Source organism: Galleria mellonella, unplaced genomic scaffold (genome assembly GCF_026898425.1).
Source record: "Galleria mellonella isolate WM207_F2 unplaced genomic scaffold, CSIRO_AGI_GalMel_v1 utg312, whole genome shotgun sequence".
Lineage (NCBI taxonomy): Eukaryota > Metazoa > Arthropoda > Insecta > Lepidoptera > Pyralidae > Galleria > Galleria mellonella.
Window position 1 is genome coordinate 700,296 of NW_026442074.1, and position 20,017 is coordinate 720,312.

Sequence of the window (20,017 nt, forward strand, 5' to 3'; positions counted from 1 at the left end):
AGCTGCGCTCTTATCGGTGGAGCTCTTGCCACTTACTACGATTTTCAGTCTCTTCACCTCTTGATACGACACGACACCAACTCCTTCCTTGATCTGCCTGATGTAACTATTTCTCGGTCTTCCTCTTCCCCTCCTTCCTTCTATCTTACCTACTATTATAATGTTCGTGTCTGATTTTTAATACAATTATAATTTGTTTTGGTCGTTCACACCTATTACAAAAGTGGTCATTTCAGACCCAACGCCTGATTCTAAGCGAAATATATTATTAATTTTAGTGTCTAGCAATCTTATTGCTACCAATATAGAGTACTTTATCAGGTCAACCTCCACGCGGCTCCTGGAAACCATCGTGACTAATTCTTATGGAATTCGTCAAGATAGGTCAACTGACCTGCATACTAGTGCCGGGTCTTAACCTATCACAAACACAAACAAATTTAAATTAACAGTTTGCGTTTAGTGATTGATATATTATTAAACAGTTTCAATGGAGGAAAGGGATTGTTAGTAATGCGTACTACTAAGATGCATAAAAAAGAAAAAAAATCCTATACAATAGTTGTCTGAATTAATAGCTTTTCTCTAAACTTCTATTCTTTAAACTCAAAGTTGTGTAACTCATTAATTGAAATAACATTTATAAATATCAGATGGTGCGTCATTAATCGCAAAACCACGTATTGTAAACAACCAAATTTTACAATCGAATCGCAGATTGTACGCTTTATAAAAATGATATGACTACGCTGTAGTACAAACTAAAACTGACTTTACCCGAGCACGCTATCAGCTGGACATTAATTTAATTTGTAGAATGAGGAAGCGTTATCACTTGTTAGTTTTTGCTGTAGGTATTAATTCCAGTCCAAGGTTAACGACCTTTGGCTGTAACTAATATAGCAAATAATGTTAACACTGTAAAAAGTATTAGTAGCCTAAGTTCTTGCCTAAGCCTAAGACTTCTTCAAGTAAAATATACTTTAAGCTCCTTACACTGTGTTGTCTACACGCGCCCGGTGAAGCTGTAAAGGCCATCTTTAGCCAACAGCATGTATATAATTAAATCTACTTTTTGTAAGAAATATTCCCATGACAGCAATTCTATAAAAAAAAATAGTTTTTTTTTTTTTTATAATAACTCCACTATTGTCATAGATCAATAACTTATTTTCTTGATAACAGAAGGTAATGTGACAAAATTTAAAAATTACGATATTTAATAAACCTTTTTTTTTATACAACTTAGAATGGCAAACAAGCTGACGGCCCACCTGATGGAAAGTGGTAACCGTCGCCTATAGACATGAGCAGTAAAAGAAACACAGCCATGCAAACACAGCTGCTTCGCGGTTGAAACACGAATGGGACAGAGGTAGTCAAGCAATCGACTTGTACAAAGTCTCCCTCTGGTAATACCACCATATTACAGTATATATAACAAAAACAAAAAAAAAAAAAAACAGTAAAATATAATATGTATTTATCATATAATGACATAAAGCAGCGCAAAATAATAAAGTGCAAATTTAGAAAAACCACAAATACACTTTGAGAAAACGTTATATACTCGTACCTAAGCATTTTACCCATTTTTTTCCACATAATGTACCTAATTACTTTAACCTAACTTATTAAGATATTAAGATAGCCACAGAAGAATCAAAGTGACCGACACAGATCTATGTGGTAATGTCCAGGTATATCCCTTTCAGACCTGATCGATACGGGCGTGAGTTGTAACTTTAAAAATTCTAAAACCGCGCGCAATTCATTTTTACGCACGAAGCGGAAATAACATGATAGCGAGATTCTAAACCAGCCAATAAGAAATCATTTTAGCGGTTAGGTGGTGCAGTAGTCTCGTGCGTGCCGGCAAGATGGCTTGCCTCCAAAACACGAAACTATATTTAATCTGAAAGAAAAAAAATCTTGGGTCTGAAAGGGATATGAGAACTCATAACCGATGGGTTTTGTCAGTCCTAATATCTTCTACCGCAAATCTTAAATGCAGATTCCATCAAGCAGCGTGACCCAGAGCATAAGTTTAACTAGTTGCTCCCTCATACTGCCAGAAGCGTACAAAATTATATAATAAAATTGACAAACATTACATGGGCGAACCAATGTACTCCGTTATGTCCATGCTACTGCTCATGTCTATAGGCGACGGTTACCACTTTCCATCTGGTGGGCGGTCAACTTGTTTGTCATTCTAAGTTGCATAAAAAAACATTCATTACAGCCTTCTAAAGTTTTTTTTTATACAACTTAGAATGGCAAACAAGCTGACGGCTCACCTGATGGAAAGTGGTAACCGTCGCCTATAGACATGAGCAGCACCATGGACATAACAGAGTATACTGTTTCGCCCGTGATACCCCCCATGCGTTGCCATTCCTGAGGACTCAGATGTTATTCCTCTGCACCCTGTAAATTCACGCCATATCCCACCCTTCAAACCGAAACACAGCCATGCAGACACAACTGTTTCACGGTTGAAACACGAATGGGACAGAGGTACCCAAGCAATCGACTTTTGTACAAAGTCTCCCTCTGGTAAAGGTATTAATCTATTTAAGAGCCCACTTCTAAAATAACAACTACTGTACCCACATAAAACTATTATATTAATAATAATTAAGAAACTACAGTTATGTTTTTAAGGAATAAAAATCTCTCAAATCACTCTATGCTCAATACAACCACATAAAACCAACTAATTTTTTATTTCGCTTATAAATTAAAAATTATATGCTTGTAATGATGAATAAATAATTTATCTACAGTGAAACAAAGTGATCAGACTCACTGATAGAACACTCTTTGTAGAATAACTAACAATTCCAACTTCACCCGTACATAAATTGTGTTCAGTCAATTGAGTTTCTAATTTAATCGATTTCTAATTTCTTGAAGGAGCCCTCAACACCTCCGAATATGTCCGAAATAGTCTTCGGCTTCCCGGGTCGACGCGACTCGACGACTCGCTTCTTGGTCTCCGCCTCGAAATAGTCTTTGTTCGCTTTAAAAGCTGCTATGACATCGTCTGAAAAAAAGAAGTTTTTTTCTTAAATGGATGATAATGGAATGGTAACCCCGCCTGCGCTAACGGTATACACTGGCGGGGCACCAGTGAGAGATGATAGGTGAGAATGAAGCAGGTCAGTTAGCCAACCTTGATGTCACTTGGAAAAGAACACGTGTTGGGTGTATTGCTGACAATGGAATTAATAATCCCCATTTTTAACAATCCATTAGCCCCCCCAAGATTTAGTTTTAAAAACTATAAACGTCTTTACTATTCTGTATTACATTCGTGGTTTATATATATCATGTCATTCAAATAATCACTATTACCACACACAAAATAAAGTGAAAATCCAAATACCAAAAAATTTGACAATTTTTTTTTTTTAATGGGTGAAAATGAAATGGTCACCCCGTATGCGCTATCGGTATACACCGACAGGACACCAGTGAAAAATAGGTGATAGGTGAGAATGAATACAGGTCAGTTGGCCCACCATGATGAATTCGACAAGAATCAACCATGATGGTATTTTGACCTAAAAGAGTATATTGCTAGCAATGGATCTCATTACTAGAAATCCCCCCCCCCCCCCAAATTAGACTAGCTAAAACAAGATGTTAGTTTGAAATGAATATTATACAATATGCTATGCGGCTAAGAGAATTTGATGGTCTAGGGATGGACAAGAACATCTCAAAATAATATTAAAATGACCTGACTACGGTTACCAATCCCCCTGCCAAGCGTGGCAACTACTAGCAAAATGGGAGAGGCCTATGTTCAGCAGTGGACCGTTAAAGACTGATATGATAATGGTAGCAATCTTAATCATACTTATTAAATCTATATATATATATATATATATATATATATATGTAGATATACAATATAATTCAAATAATCGGTTTAACCACGATTGAAGACGGTGTTTTTTTTTTTTTTAACAAAACCTGTTTTTTATTATTTTCCTCATGAATGCAACATCAATTTGTTACTACACAAAATAATACTGTGAATTACTCGTGATGCTGGACGACCTTGACATTCACATAATGCCAGTCATGATATGAAGTCAAACCGTTGATAAGTGAGAATGTACCTCATAAATATACAGAAGGCATACTCAAGCGGTACGCTTAATACTAAATACATTTAAAGATCATAATGGACCAGGATGTTTACATCTTAATGTGATCTTACTTTATATTATATTATTTTCACATATGGGGTCAGTTAAGCAGTTGCACATCGACCCATTGAGATCTTTTGTGCTCCCCCCTGCCTTATACCATCATTTCATAGATCCTATGTATTACCCTAACGATATCCCGCGGGGGGGAAAGGAATTGTTAGTAAAGAGACTGAGAATCCTATTGCTAGTAATATACTCAACCAGGTCGACCTCCTCGCGGTTCTCCCTGGAAACTATCACGGTTAATTCCTGATGAATTCATCATGATGGGCTAACTGGCCTTTCATTCTCATCGATCACCCTTCACTGGTGCTCCGCCAGCGTATCCCGTTAGCGCAGGCGGGGTTACCATACCATTTTCACCCATCAAAAAGAAAACGATATCCCGCGGTTTAAGATATCTCTAGTCTCCTGGCTCTAGATCTCTAGATCTTAATGTTAGAAAGACGTTTGTGGGCTGCAGTGACCGTTTACCATCAGATAGACATATGTTGCAACATAACACAGATTGCTTGGGTACCTCTGTCCTATTCGTGTTTCTACCGTGAACTAGTTGTGTTTGCATGGCTGTGTTTCGGTTTGAAGGGTGGGATATGGCGTGAATTTACAGGGTACAGAGGAATAACACCTGAGTCCTGAGGAATGGCAACGCATGAGGGATATCATGGGCGAAACAGTATACTCTGTTATGTCCATACTACTGCTTATGTCTATAGGCGACGGTTACCACTTTCCATCAGGTGGGCCGTCAGCTTGTTTGCCATTCTAAGTTGTATAAAAAAAAAAGATTAAAATTTATTGAAATGCCAACATTGTCCTCGCTCTTTCTCCTAAACAATTATCTTGTAATTGTTAGTTTTGGAAAAATAAACCCTGTGATTAGAGATCAGTGTATTGGTTAAATCATTTATTGTGATCGGTTTCATACTTGTAATAAAAATACTGAAAGATGTTTTGTCAGCAGTTGCCATGCTTGGCAGGCGGTTTGACAACCGTAGTTAAGCTTTTTTTTTATCTTTTTTATTTAGAGGCTTTTATTCTATAATGTATTCGATGGCTGTGTTTCGGTTTGAAGGGTGGGATATGGCGTGAATTTACTGGGTACAGAGGAATAACACCTGAGTCCTCAGGAATGGCAACGCATGGGGGGTATCATGGGCGAAACAGTATACTCTATTATGTCCATGGTACTGCTCATGTCTATAGGCGACGGTTTCCACTTTCCATCAGGTGGGCCGTCAGCTTGTTTGCCATTCTAAGTAGTATAAAAAAAAAAAAAACGTTTTGGGAGACTGTAAGTGTGGTGAGTAATTTTCAAATAAATAAATAAATAAACAGTTTGCTTAGTCGGTCTCCATGTTCAACGCCCCGATTTTTTTTAAAATTATATAAGGGTATTTGAAAATCCCAATGCTAATGGTTTGCATCGGGTTTTCCCCTTGTATTTCACATATAAAAAATTGTAGTTAAATGCATATAAAGTTTTATTAGAGGCACTACGTTATGTTTGTTTAAAAAAATGTGTAAAATGTATGTCTGTGTAAACGTATTACGTATGTTTTATTGGTTATATATATATATATATATATATATATATATATATATATATATATATATGTGTGTGTGTGTGTGTGTGTGTGTGTGTGTGTGTGTGTGTGTGTGTGTAAAAAACTAGCTTTAAAACTTCATTTACGTACTTGGGATATGTACATTGACCGAGAGAAAAGGTAGCCTCTATCCTTCTCTGTTCTATATAATATGTGTATACCAAATTCCATCGCCGTGTGGTCCCAGCATAGAATAGGTCACCCCTTCCTTTCTCGTGCGGGTCGTAAGAGGCAACTAAGGGAGGGCGAGGGATGGGTAGCAGCGTCCCTCTTAAAACATCTCTAAAAGCCTATTTGCGGTTTTGCCAACACGCCTGCCAAGCGTGGCAACTATTGACAAAACTCCCCTTATGGGGAAGGCTTATGTTCGGAAGTGGACAGTTAACGGCTGAAATTTATAATAATAATACTTAGTTTTACCGGGATGAGAAGGGATTGTTAATAATGGGGATTAGTAGCCCCATTGCTAGCAATACACCCTGTCAGGTCGACCTCCTCGCAGTTCCACATGGAAACTACCGTATTCTATTTCAAATGAATTCACCACGATGGACTGACATGCCTTTTCATTCTTACCTATCATCCTTCACTGGTACCCCTCAAGCGTATACCATTAGCGCAGGCGGAGTTAACAATTCCATTATCATCCATTTAAAAAAATAGTTTCACCTTTATAAAATTAATAAATATTTTATCTCAGTAAACTAGTAACCATAGTACGACACAGCTCCATCTAGTCTAGTACATTAGCTAAGTAAGAACTAAGAACATAAGTACAATGTTTAGTTCGGCAATAGATGGCGCTGTATGACGTGTCCTGGTCCCGGATTATTATTACCTCTACATTCATTGAAAGTCTTGTATTCTCCACCGGCTTCTTTCGGCAGGCCCACCGTCGGCACGAACTTCTCCAAAGTCTTAGAACCTATCTGGTGAATATGAAGAACATCAAGTAGGTCTTTCTTTAAAAAGGGCTTGATCAAAATCATTATCTTGTCCATGAAAGGAGGTGCGTTTAGGTAATGTAGCCCTTTCATCTTCACGAGCAACGCTTCCTGAAAATTTAAAATGGCGAATGATCTTTCAGAACTGTATTTCATAATACTCCCCTGTCGCTTGTCTACGTTTGTCTACATTTTAGAAACTGAAGGGTGGCAACGTCTAAATCAAAGGTTACCAAACTTATTTTGTCTACTACCCACTTTGAGAATAAATTATTGTTTGGCATTACCATTTTTTTCACTTACTTAAAAACCACTATTACGTGGTATCACGCAAAAATCTGTCTGGTTCATCTGTTATAATTTTTATAAACTACACAATTTTATAAAATACTTAAATAGCATATAATTACATTTATTTTATCATGAAAAATGAAAGATATATTTTTATTCAATTAAAAACTTAGATTTAAGCATTTTTGAATAGTTATCTTTCATTACCGCCCATTCGGAACGCAATTTCAGCCAAGAAGAACGGGCAAACAACTCTCGGCTATTGCATTTTTCAATAAATTTAACTATATAAATAATAAATTTGTGTGAATATAAACTATTAAATAGTATTAGATTATATAATGACTCGGTTGCAGTGACCAGAGCAGACAAGTCTTTACAGGCAGCACCCCTAGATGGAATTTATAAAGAGATAATGTTCTAGTTGGCCAGTTCCAGCAATTAAAAAAAAAAGCATTTAACCTATGAAAAATCTGTTAATATATTTTAAAAACATATACCTGTAAGAAGTATAAAAATTGTTGCATTGTTTGCAAGTCCAGTCTAGCTACGTGGCCCAATGTTATTTTGTCTAGGTCTATGAGGATCACAAAACCTGGCCAGGTGCCTGATTTGTACTGCCACAGGTCGATCACCATTAAAATAGTCCTGTTAAAGATGAAACCAATGTCATTGCGTTCTTTTTGATATATCACTTTGATAAAATCCGAAAAACCACAACGTTGTTGGCACAATCAGCATGATCTTTTGGTGTTATTACGTGATGAAAATAATAAGCGAAGATTATAGCGCGATGAAAAGTATACTATAACCTGCCCAGGAGTATGAAGAATAATTGTACCAAGTTTCGTTAAAATCCATCGAGTAATTTTTGTTTCTACAGACAGACAGACAAAAATTTTACTGATTGCATTTTTGGCATCAGTATCGATCACTAATCACCCGCTGATAGTTATTTTGGAAATATATTTCATGTACAGAATTGATCTCTCTACAGATTTATTATAAGTGTAGATAATTAAAGTAAAAAAAAAAAATTTAGCAAAGTGTGTTCTATATTGAAGCCATGATTAAATTAAAGAAAAATAATATAATATAAAAATAGACAAATAATTAAGTATAAAAATATGATAGCTCTAACACCATACCTGATGCAATCGGCAAAGACAAACTGTTTAGTATCATAGTCCAACAATCTTGAATATATAACAGCATAGCCGTCATGTGTTCGAATTTCCAGCGGCAGCAACAACCTAAAACATATGTAATTCATATTTTTTTTTATACAACTTAGAATGGCAAACAAGCTGACGGCCCGCCTGATGGAAAGTGGTAACCGTCACCTATAGACATGAGCAGTACTGTGGACATAACAGAGTATACTGTTTCGCCCATGATACCCCTCATGCGTTGCCATTCCTGAGGATTCAGATGTTATTCCTCTGTACCCAGTAAATTCACGCCCTTCAAAAAAACCCTTCAAACCGAAACACAGCCATGCAAACACAACTGCTTCACGGTAGAAACACGAATGGGACAGAGGTACCCAAGCAATCGACTTTTGTACAAAGTCTCCCTCACAGTACTCCCTGGTATACTTATAGATTGGCTCCATAGAATTTTTATCTAAATTGATTTGGAAGTTTAGTTTTTAAATCAAATTATTTGATTTTGCTATCACTGAAGTCAGATTTTTTTATTAACACATAAAGCTTTGGATATGGGCAATCGTGTAGGGCCATGTTTCGGTTCCATAACCCATCACTCGCAACAGGCACTGGTTGGGGGGAAGGGATTGTTAGTAGTGAGGAGATTAGTTCCCATTGCTATCAATATACCCTATCAGGTCGAACTGCACGTTGTTCCCCCTGGAAACCATCGTGACTAATTTATCGTTGAACTCGTCACGATGGGCTAACTGACCTGCCTTTTCATCCTCACCAATTATCCCTCACTGGTACCCTGCCAGTGTATACCGATAGCGCCGGCGGGGTTACCATTACATTATAATTACCATGGACATAACAGAGTATACTGTTTCGCCCATGATACCCCCCATGCGTTGCCACTCCTGAGGACTCAGGTGTTATTCCTCTGTACCAAGTAAATTCACGCCATATCCCACCCTTCAAACCGAAACACAGTTGCTTCACGGTTGAAACACGAATGGGACAGAGGTACCCAAGCAATCGACTTTTGTACAAAGTCTCCCTCTGGTAAATATAGTAGATGCTTACTTTTTTGTGATAGGGTCATATGTAACGTTAATATTATTCCCAATTTTTTACAAATAAGAGAACACTTTTAAAAAAACCAAACAGAAATATTAAAAATTTTCAAGTTCAATTGATTTTGAAACTTATTGGCATACTACGCTAAGCCAAAGTATGAACCGTGTTAAACTATCATCCTGTATTTTGACTGAGAAATAAAATGCATGCAAAAACCGTAGTAAATGATCAATGAACTACTAACACTATATGATGAATTGACTCTATCTTATCATTCATGTATCTGTCTTTAAAAAGATTAACGAATAACGTCTTCAGGGTGAGATTCAGGTCGAGCACTTGCTTGGCCACTTCCGAACTTCGCTCGCAGCAGTGGTATGCCAAAACTAGGTCCAAATCTGAAAATGTTTTTGATCAAGTATATAATTTGTGGCGAGTAACACAAACAAGTATATTTTAATATTTAAGCACTATTATAATGAAATTGTAACTAGACGATGCTGCCCTGGAAACTATCATGGTTAATTCCTGATGAATTCATCATGATGGGCTAACTGGCCTGTTTTCATTCTCATCTATCACCCTTCACTGGTGCTCCGCCAGCGTATCCAGTTAACGCAGGTGGGTCACTATACCATTTTCACCCATCAAAAAAAAACTAGACGATGCAGGGGGAAAGGGATTGTTAGTAATGAGGTCTAATAGCCCCATTGCTAGCAATATACCCTCTCAGGTCGACCTCCAAGCGGTTCCCCCTGGAAACCATCATAGTTAATTCTTGTCGAATTCATCATGGTGGGCCAACTGGCCTGCATTGGTGAGAACACCTATCATCCTCCACTGGTGCCTCATCGGTGTATACCGATAGCGCGGACGGGGTTACCATTTTATTTTCACTCATTAAAAAAAAAAAGAAAAACTATACGATGCATACTAACTAGATGTACATGGGAGGTATTTAAAAAAAATATATGAGAGATCTTAATAAGAGCAACAGAATCTAAGACAAAAATTCTTAAGAATTTCGTCGGTCAGTCTATCTCTACGTTTGTTTCAGCATCACGTAAAAAGAACTCCACCAGAGGCCATCTAGAAATGATCTATTTCATTAATTTCTTTAATTCTGAAATTTACGTAAGCGAAGTCGCGAGCTTAGAGTTAATTCTTTATATTTACAATTTAGGATATCAACAACAACATTACATAATAGTTTAAATATATTAAGGATAAATTGATATAACAGATTTACTAGTGACAAATAAAATAATATAGGAAGTAATGAAGCAAAATATAAAAACATGTCATTATTCAAAACAAACAAGTCTGTTAAAAAACATTTTCAAAAATATACTTTTAAAACGGTTAAGGTCATTTTAAAAGAAGTAATTTATTTTATTGTTACCTACTTTATCAGTTTTTTCGTTTAATACCCATATTAACAGGGATGGCGAAATGCACGCCATCCGCCATCTTGTGTCTCCCTATTTATTATATATTAAATATATAATTATTATTAAATGTTCAATCAGTTAATCGACTTTTTATTTGTACTGTTTTTGAACAACAACAAGTCTTATGGTTGAGTCAATTAGTCAATTGTTTACATTTTGAATAATTGGCTCATTGAAGAAAAAAAAATTAGACTGTTAATCGACTTTTTTTTTATTTATAACAATGTATGTAATTAAGGTTTTTGTGGAAATAAGTTTGAAAAGACAGAACAACGTCTGTCAGAATGAGACTTTGTACAAAAGTCGTATTTATCAAAAAATGTATTTTAATATATCCATCAATTATCTGGTTAAGTTTGCACTAGATGGCGTTGTATGGTTTGTTCAGGTATGTTCAACTAGAAAATGTAATTAAATTTTGTTCAAATTATCACAGATACATTAATTAGTAAAGGAAATTAGTAACAAATTGTAATATATATATATATATATATATATATATATATATATATATATATATATATATATATATATATATATATATATATATATATATATATATTTGTTTTATGTCCCATTCGTGTTTCAACCGTGAAGCAGTTGTGTTTGCATGGCTGTGTTTCGGTTTTGAAGGGTACCCAAGCAATCGACTTTTGTACAAAGTCTCCCTATTAGATAATAATTAAATATATAATTATTATTAAATGTTCAATCAGTTAATCGACTTTTTATTTGTACTGTTTTTGAACAACAACAAATTAGTCAATTGTTTACATTTTACTGGGTACAGAGGAATAACACCTGAGTCCTCAAGAATGACAACCCATGCGTTGTATCATGGGCGAAACAGTACACTCTGTTATGTCCATGGTACTGCTCATGTCTATAGGCGACGGTTACCACTTTCCCTCTTGTGGGCCGTTAGCTTGTTTTCCATTCTAAGTCGTATAAAAAAAATAAATTGATCAATTGTAGTTTTTTATCAATATAAAGTTTGTAATAGTCATATTATTGTCCCACCAAATTGTTCATAATTACTCCTCTCCATCCAAAAGTTGTCTGGAAGAGATCGCTTTTAGCGATAAGGTCGTCCATTGTTTTCTCATTGTGATTATTTCTTGTAATTATTTATATTTATAACAAGTTTACTATTGTAATCTTTTGGAGGTAACAATAAAGAGTATCTATCTATCTATCTATCTATCTATTATTATTTCATTATTTTTTCTTTGACTTTGTAAACTCAACTTTTGTTTGATAAAATTATTTCAGCCATTTACTGTCCACTGTTGAACATAAGTCTTCCCGATAAGGGAAGTTTTGCCAGTAGTTGCCATAATTAGCAGGCGGGTTGGCAGCCGTAGTTAGGTTTTTAAAGATGTTTAAGAGGGTCGCTGCTGCCTATCCCTCGCCCTTCATTAATCACCTCTTACGACACCCATGGGAAAGGAAGGAGCGGTCCATTGTATGCCACGACACACATGGCGTTTAATTGTTATTGCTATTAACTTATTTCCATATGGTAGTAAACTCGCCACTTGTACAAAATTTTATTATGCAATAAAGAATTAATAAATAAAAGCAACAGCTGCATTTCTTGCCCATTCCTCTCAACTGTATATCTTTCCAAACTGGGTGGTAGATTTATAAAAAAAAACCTATTTAAAAATGCTTGTATAAAAAATATTGTGTGTATTTATTTTCATTATTTCCTATTGAAACAAATCATAGATGCGTGGCTGTAACTAACCAGTTATATGCTCGGCCGGCAGATGGGGCTGCGTCTGCAACCACTGCCTCAGGTTGCTCACGTCCGCTGGAGTCACACCTGTCGGCTTCTTATACTCCTCCTCCAGAGAGAACTGGCCCGGGATAGAATACCACATGGTTCTGTAACCGTAAACTTAAATTAATAAAATATATAATAAAACGATTTTTAACCAGTACGTGTTTTTTTTTAATGAATAATAATGTAATGGTAACCCCGCCGGCGCTATCGGTATACAGTAGCGGGGCACCAGTGAGGAATGATTGGTGAGGATGAAAAGGCAGGTCAGTTAGCCCATCGTGACGAGTTCAACGATAAATTAGTCACGATGGTTTCCAGGGGAACAACGTGCAGTTCGACCTGATAGGGTATATTGATAGCAATGGGAACTAATCTCCCCACTACTAACAATCCCTTCCCCCCAACCAGTGCCTGTTGCGAGTGATGGGTTATGGAACCGAAACATGGCCCTACACGATTGCCCATATCCAAAGCTTTATGTGTTAATAAAAAAATCTGACTTCAGTGATAGTAAAATCAAATAATTTGATTTAAAAACTAAACTTCCAAATCAATTTAGATAAAAATTCTATGGAGCCAATCTATAAGTATACCAGGGAGTACTGTGAGGGAGACTTTGTACAAAAGTCGATTGCTTGGGTACCTCTGTCCCATTCGTGTTTCTACCGTGAAGCAGTTGTGTTTACATGGCTGTGTTTCGGTTTGAAGGGTTTTTTTGAAGGGCGTGAATTTACTGGGTACAGAGGAATAACATCTGAGTCCTCAGGAATGGCAACGCATGAGGGGTATCATGGGCGAAACAGTATACTCTGTTATGTCCACGGTACTGCTCATGTCTATAGGCGACGGTTACCACTTTCCATCAGGCGGGCCGTCATCTTGTTTGCCATTCTAAGTTGTATAAAAAAAAACACCAATTCAGTTAAAAAAATAATTTTCCAAATCTGTTTATAACTAATGGAGTTATGGGGATAACAAATATAAAAAAAAAAAATTGAAAACATCCTTCTTTATAAAGTCGTGAACATTACTTCAATTTATCACAACAATGGATCTGTTTAATAATTAGTTATTATTTATATATTTATTAAAAATCTATGTATGGTTATTTATATATAATCATAATAAGATACATGGGTGATGCTGAGAAAAATACATAATAATGAAAATAAATGGCAGATAATTATACTAATCGCCTAGTCCTCGAACTTGATTAGTTAGCTATCACATAATACAGGCAGTGTGTTATGTGAAACTAAGTAAAAAATAATCATCTGGTCACACAACCCAAACACCCAGATCAGATCCAATTCAGAAAAGTTCACTCCCTAAATTGACATGAGCGGGAATCGAACCCGAGACTTCATTTACGCAAATGTGTATACAACATTGTACGGCGAAAAAGCTGGCGGCCTACCTTATGAGAAATGGTATAAAAATGGAAAATTATGAAAGAAACAAAATTAATACAAAACATACCGACACGAAAAAATAAATGGACTTCAAAACACACACAGTAACAATTACACCAGAATCACTAGAAATTTAATTTAAAAAGTTAAAAAGAAGAATAAAAAAATTTAAAAGAAGAATTTATAATTTAATTAAAAGAAATTTAAAAAATGTGAATTTAAAAATGGAATACACTGTAACTGGCTGATATTATATCCACTCGGTGGTCGGAAAACAACAAGCCTCGCCGTTTGTATAGTTGATCTATGTCATGACAAGTAAATGACCTTCTACATAAACATGGGAGGAAAACTTTAAGTCAAATGACGAACTCATTAAAATGAGTTCAGCCATGTTCCGTACAATAATATTATTTTCTCTTAGATTATATATTTCCACTTTCCCCCAACTTTCAATATATATAGATTATATGTAATATAATTATATATAATCTAATGCGAAGTAGCCAGTTTTGGAATTTCTTTCGCAATTTTTGGTAAACAATTTTGTCTCTTGAACGAGGCAAGAGATTGCTCTGATCTAATGGATAGAAGTAAGGAGTTCTAGAGACGAATAGCTTGGGCATCATGCCCATGGCCACTTTCTACCATCGTACGGCTCGCCATCGACAGGAAGTTCACCCACATACCCTACAGCCTAGATGGTCGCGTACAACGCGGTTCCAAAGATGTTTTCTTCCACGAACGCTCATATTATGGAATGAACTACCATTTTCCCACGATTACCACTTTCCATCAGATGGGCCGTTAGCTTGTTTGCCATTCTAAGTTGCATAAAAAAGAGCTCCCGGTCGAGGTTTTTCCAAGAGATCACAGCATGGGGTTCTGCAAAAGGGCGTAAAGAGGTATTTGGATCGGCAATACGCCCGTAATATCCCTGGTATTGCAAACGTTAATAGGCTACGGTAAACGCTTACCATTAGCTGGGCCGTATGATGGTTTGCTACATTAGTGGTATAAAAAAAGAATAATAATAAAGTTGGAGAAATTTTTAGTGAAATATGACGTTCTTGTGTAAAATTCTGGATAATTTATTTGAGAATTTTGTCATTTGTAAACTGAGCATGAAATCTTACATTACAGCATTGTATTAAAATAATATGACGTTAATATGAACGTAAAGGACGTTTTTTGCTTCGTTATTTCAGGCATCTAGCGAATAATTTGGAAAATTCACGGTTCCACTACAAAAATTTAAACTTGCAATAGACAGGTTTTGAATCTGTATGCGTATACGTGAAGCAAAAACTTTGTACCCCTTTTTACGAAAATTGCGCGGACGGAGGAGTATGGAATTTGGCACACTTATAGTTTATATAGAGGAGCGCAGAATACTAATATATATTTTTAAATTATACATAAGAAATACATTAAATTAAAAAAAAATATATTACACACACTACCATGTATTTGGTACACACACACGCATATATACTCTTTTGTTTATTGTTAAAGTCTGTGATCAAATTGAGAATAGATTAATATTGTTTGTTTTTATTTTATTTTTTTATACGACTTAGAATGGCAACCAAGCTGACGGCCCACCTGATGAAAAGTGGTAACCGTCCCCTATAGACATGAGCAGTACCGTGGACATAACAGTACACACACATATCGTTTCGCCCATGATACCCCCCATGCGTTGTCATTCCTGAGGACGCAGGTGTTATTCCTCTGTACCCTGTAAATTCACGCCATATCCCACCCTTCAAACCGAAACACAGCCATGCAAACACAACTTCTTTCTAGCAGAAACACGAATGGGACAGAAGTACCCAAGCAAACGACGTTTATACAAAGTCTCCCTCTGGTGAGAATATTATTATGGCTAGTATATTATCTGTGTCAATACTCACTATCATAAACGACTGATGATCGAACAATTGATCGTTTACAATGGGAATCATTGTTGGAAAAAAAAATATGAAATACCGCAATTAAGAGTTTAACAAAGTCTTTTATAACAATGTTATAATTGCTATATCTAGTTTTTTATACCTGGTCACCGACTGCGTTATACTAACCTTACCTAAGTGAGTAAACAACCTTTACATGGCACATTGAATTGTTAATAAATCTATTCATAGGTACAATTTGCTAAATAAGTTATAATTTACGAAATACGAATACGTATTTACGAAAATAAAAACGTTACTTAACAATAAGGTCGTCTTTTGTATCATTTCTCATTAATATTTACTGTATTTATAATTTTTTTTAAGAAGAAGAGGATTAGGAAGACGGAGGAATAACTAAATTTTTTTTTATACAACTTAGAATGGCAAACAAGCTGACGGCCCACCTGATGTAAAGTGGTAACCGTCGCCTATAAACATGAGCAGCACCATGGACATAACAGAGTATACTGTTTCGTCCATGATACCCCCCATGCGTTGCCATTCCTGAGTACTCAGGTGTTATTCCTCTGTACCCAGTGAATTCACGCCATATCCCACCCTTTAAACCGAAACACAGCCATGTAAACACAACTGCTTCACGGTTGAAACACGAATAGGACAGAGGTACCCAAGCAATCGACTTTTGTACAAAGTCTCTTTCTAGTGACATGGGACAGATAAAAGAAACACTAGGTGTCATGTCGTGTCGTATCGTCGGAGGTAAAGGATATGACCTAGGATAGAGCTGGCTGGAAGAAGATGCATGTATTAGTTGCACCGACAAGAGGAAACTCTTAAATAACACGAAGATTTGTTTTTTTTTTTACTTGACGCAATAAAGTGTAAAATAAATAAATATAATAAAGACATTTAAATATGTCTCAAAATCTGCATGTCCAGTAGAATTTATAATAATAATATTTATTTATTTATTCATACGACATAAGGGAAATATTATTTTCCAGTTTCAGAGGGCCTACCATGAAATATTTTCCGAAATTTCGGGCACGAACGAAACTGAAATTTGATGTTAAAATTACGTTATACATGCCGTTTAAAGTTGTTAAAAATGTTAAAATATCATTCCCCTGCACTATTAGGATAGGATTTATGATGTACGAAATGTTAAGCTCCATTTACTGGGCCGATTTCGGTGCGAACAAAAACACGAAATTGAGCCCGAAAATTCGGAATTTCATTTTATGGTAGACCACCTGTCCGCGACTTCGTCCACAAAATCGAGATAACATGTATATAAAAATGTAAATATTGTTCACTGGCTGAAATAAAAAGTAACCTATTAATATTATAATTAAAAGACGGGCTTTTCCCAGACAAAAAAAACCTGTTACACTACGACCTTTCTATGATCTTTTGTCCTCGCACATTTTTAAAGTTCGCTGCTAATTCCCTATCAATGGTAGGAATTTTAAAATGTTTTTGTAGCGATGTTTTTTTTTCTCCTCAGTATACAGAGTGTGTTTTCCAAAGCAGATGTATCGTTGTGTTTGCATTGCTGTGTTTCGGTTTGAAGGGTGGGATATGGCGTGAATTTACAGGGTACAGAGAAATAACACCTGAGTCCTCAGGAATGGCAACGCATGGGGGGTATCATGGGCGAAACAGTATACTCTGTTATGTCCATGGAACTGCTCATGTCTATAGGCAACGGTTACCACTTTTCATCAGATGGGCCGTCAGCTTGTTTGCCATTCTAAGCTATATAAAAAAAATCGTTTATGTATGAGTGGGCTACAGCCACACATTCAGTGCTGCGGCGTTTCTTCCTCACTGTGACAAAATCTGCAAACACTTTCTGGGCATAAGCCTAGTTGGGCCATATGCTTGTTTAGTTTACAGTGTCCAGTGCGAGCCCTTGTTAATACATGCATATTTTTTTTACTCAAAAGAATTAATTTCTAAAAGTGATTTTCTAAAAACTAACCTGTTGTGTTGAGTCGCATTGCATCGTACATTTTTTTACAAAATGAAGGTAGTTTCACATGATGTTTTATTTTTAGTTAATGTTTAATAAATTATATAGATATTAAGTGCATGTTCACAGTTTTTAATTTCTTTTTTAAATCATTTACTTTACAAATCTTTAGAGAAATTAATGTCTTAAACAGTAAACCGTAATAAGATTACTTCTCGACCTCTAATGGCTCAACCAATCTTCATGAAATTTAGTAAACATATATATAGCATTTGGGTTGAAGAAGGACAAAGTTGCAGATTAAAACTAATCTTAATAAATAAAGCAAATCTAATATATAAAATTCTCGTGTCGCGGTGTTTGTTGCTAAACTCTTCCGAAACGGCTTTACCGATTTTTATGAAATTTTGTGTGCATATCGGGTAGGTCTGAGTATCAGCCAACATCTATTTTTCATATCCCTCAATGATAAGGGTGACCTACTCCTAAATATATTTTTTTTTATTTTTTTAACATTTTTTTTTATTTTTATTTTATTTTCAGCATTGAAAAATACATACAAATTTAAATTTTCACACTTTTATGATCAACCTCTGTTTGTAATCGTGATTTTTATATGCCGCAATAGGGTTGCAAGATGGCAATCGAATATAATAATTGTAGTAGGATATATTTTCATGTATAGTTCTCGAAATAATGTATATGGTAAAACAACGTTTGCCGAGTCAGCTAGTAAAAATATAATATATTTTTTATTTTTTTCAATGGATCAACGACATCAAAATTTTTTATTAGTAACATAACCTTCCCCATAAGAAGAGTTTTACCACTAGTTGCCACGCTTGGCAGACGGGTTGGCATCTAAAATTATTAATCCAAAATTAGAGTTGAGTACATATATGTCGCGGAACCCTAATAACATGCAGCCTTCAACGCATTTCGAAACAAATTTCATGCATCATGAATATACCTAGTTTTAATATAAAACTGGACTCATAATATAAATACTAAAATGCTTATTTTTACACGCGACTTCGCCTACGCGACTAAGGTATTTTTTTATACAACTTAGAATTGCAAACAAGCTAACGGCCCACCTGATGGAAAGTGGTAACCGTCGCCTATAGACATGAGCAGTACCATGGACATAACAGAGTATACTGTTTTGCCCATGATATCCCCATGCGTTGCCATTCCTGAGGACTCAGGTGTTATTCCTCTGTACCCAGTAAATTCACTGCCATATCCCACCCTTCAAACCGAAACACAGCCATGCAAACACAACTGCTTCACGGTAGAAATACGAATGGGACAAAGGTGCCCAAAACAAACGACTTTTGTACAAAGTCTCCCTCCTCTCCCTCATCTCTCTACCATTAAGTTCCCTTAGTCGCCTCTTACAATACTCGCGAGAAAGGAAGAGGTGGTCTATTCAATTCTGGGACCGCACAAACTCAGTTTAATAAAGAGTTAAATTAAAGGCGCTATAATCTAAGAATGAAACATATTTACGTATCAAAACACTGGTTTAAATAGAGACAATGAATGACTAGGTCAGTGATTCTCAACCACTGTGTCGCGGCACTTTTGTGTGCCGCCAAATTTTGAAATCGTTAAATATGTGCCGCAACAAAAAAAAAGGTTGAGAATCACTGGACTAGGTTATTATGTTATTATATACATACGGCCAATGGTATACATATAGTAATTATGTAATTCAACCGATGTCTGTGTTGCCTGTTTTGACCTCTGAGTGGGACTTCATTATATTAAATACAATAACTCAGTTTCCATACACAATAGTCTGAGTGAACAAAAAACAAACAATATGAAACCGTTTATAATCATCATACATAAATATATATTAACACATAACTGTATATATGAGTATTTTTTTTATGGATGAAAACCACGATAGTTTCCCCCTGGAAACTATCATGGTTAATTCCTGATGAATTCATCATGATGGGCTAACTGGCCTGTTTTCATTGTCATCTATCACCCTTCACTGGTGCTCCGCCAGCGTATCCCGTTAGCGCAGGCGGGGTAACCATACCATTTTTACCCATCAAAAAAAAAACCATCATACCATACTGTTTCCGTTACAGACAAACAAACTTCTTCTGTAATATTTCCATCATCTGCGTATATTTGGCTTCAATGGTCCAAGAC

The 20,017-nt window shown here is 35.8% G+C and overlaps 1 protein-coding gene across 2 annotated transcripts; it reads right to left on the reverse strand.

Annotated features, from left to right (window-relative positions):
• Nucleotides 1-1,461: 1,461 nt before the first annotated feature.
• LOC113522078 (alpha-tocopherol transfer protein-like) lies at nt 1,462-14,230 on the reverse strand. Of its 2 annotated transcripts, XR_008252959.1 has the most exons (8): nt 14,019-14,230; nt 12,501-12,640; nt 9,544-9,697; nt 8,217-8,321; nt 7,569-7,716; nt 6,672-6,888; nt 2,813-3,049; nt 1,462-1,915 (listed from the first exon to the last, which is right to left on the reverse strand). XR_008252959.1 is itself a non-coding variant. In XM_031908431.2 (7 exons), exons 2-7 carry the CDS (start codon nt 12,634-12,636, stop codon nt 2,895-2,897), a joined length of 915 nt encoding a protein of 304 aa, XP_031764291.2. In that variant the 5' UTR covers nt 12,637-12,640; nt 14,019-14,230; the 3' UTR covers nt 2,612-2,894. The 2 variants fall into 2 exon arrangements, 1 of the variants encoding a protein (XP_031764291.2); XM_031908431.2 differs by lacking the exon at nt 1,462-1,915 and having other exon boundaries at nt 2,612-3,049.
• Between the last annotated feature and the right edge of the window lie 5,787 nt (nt 14,231-20,017).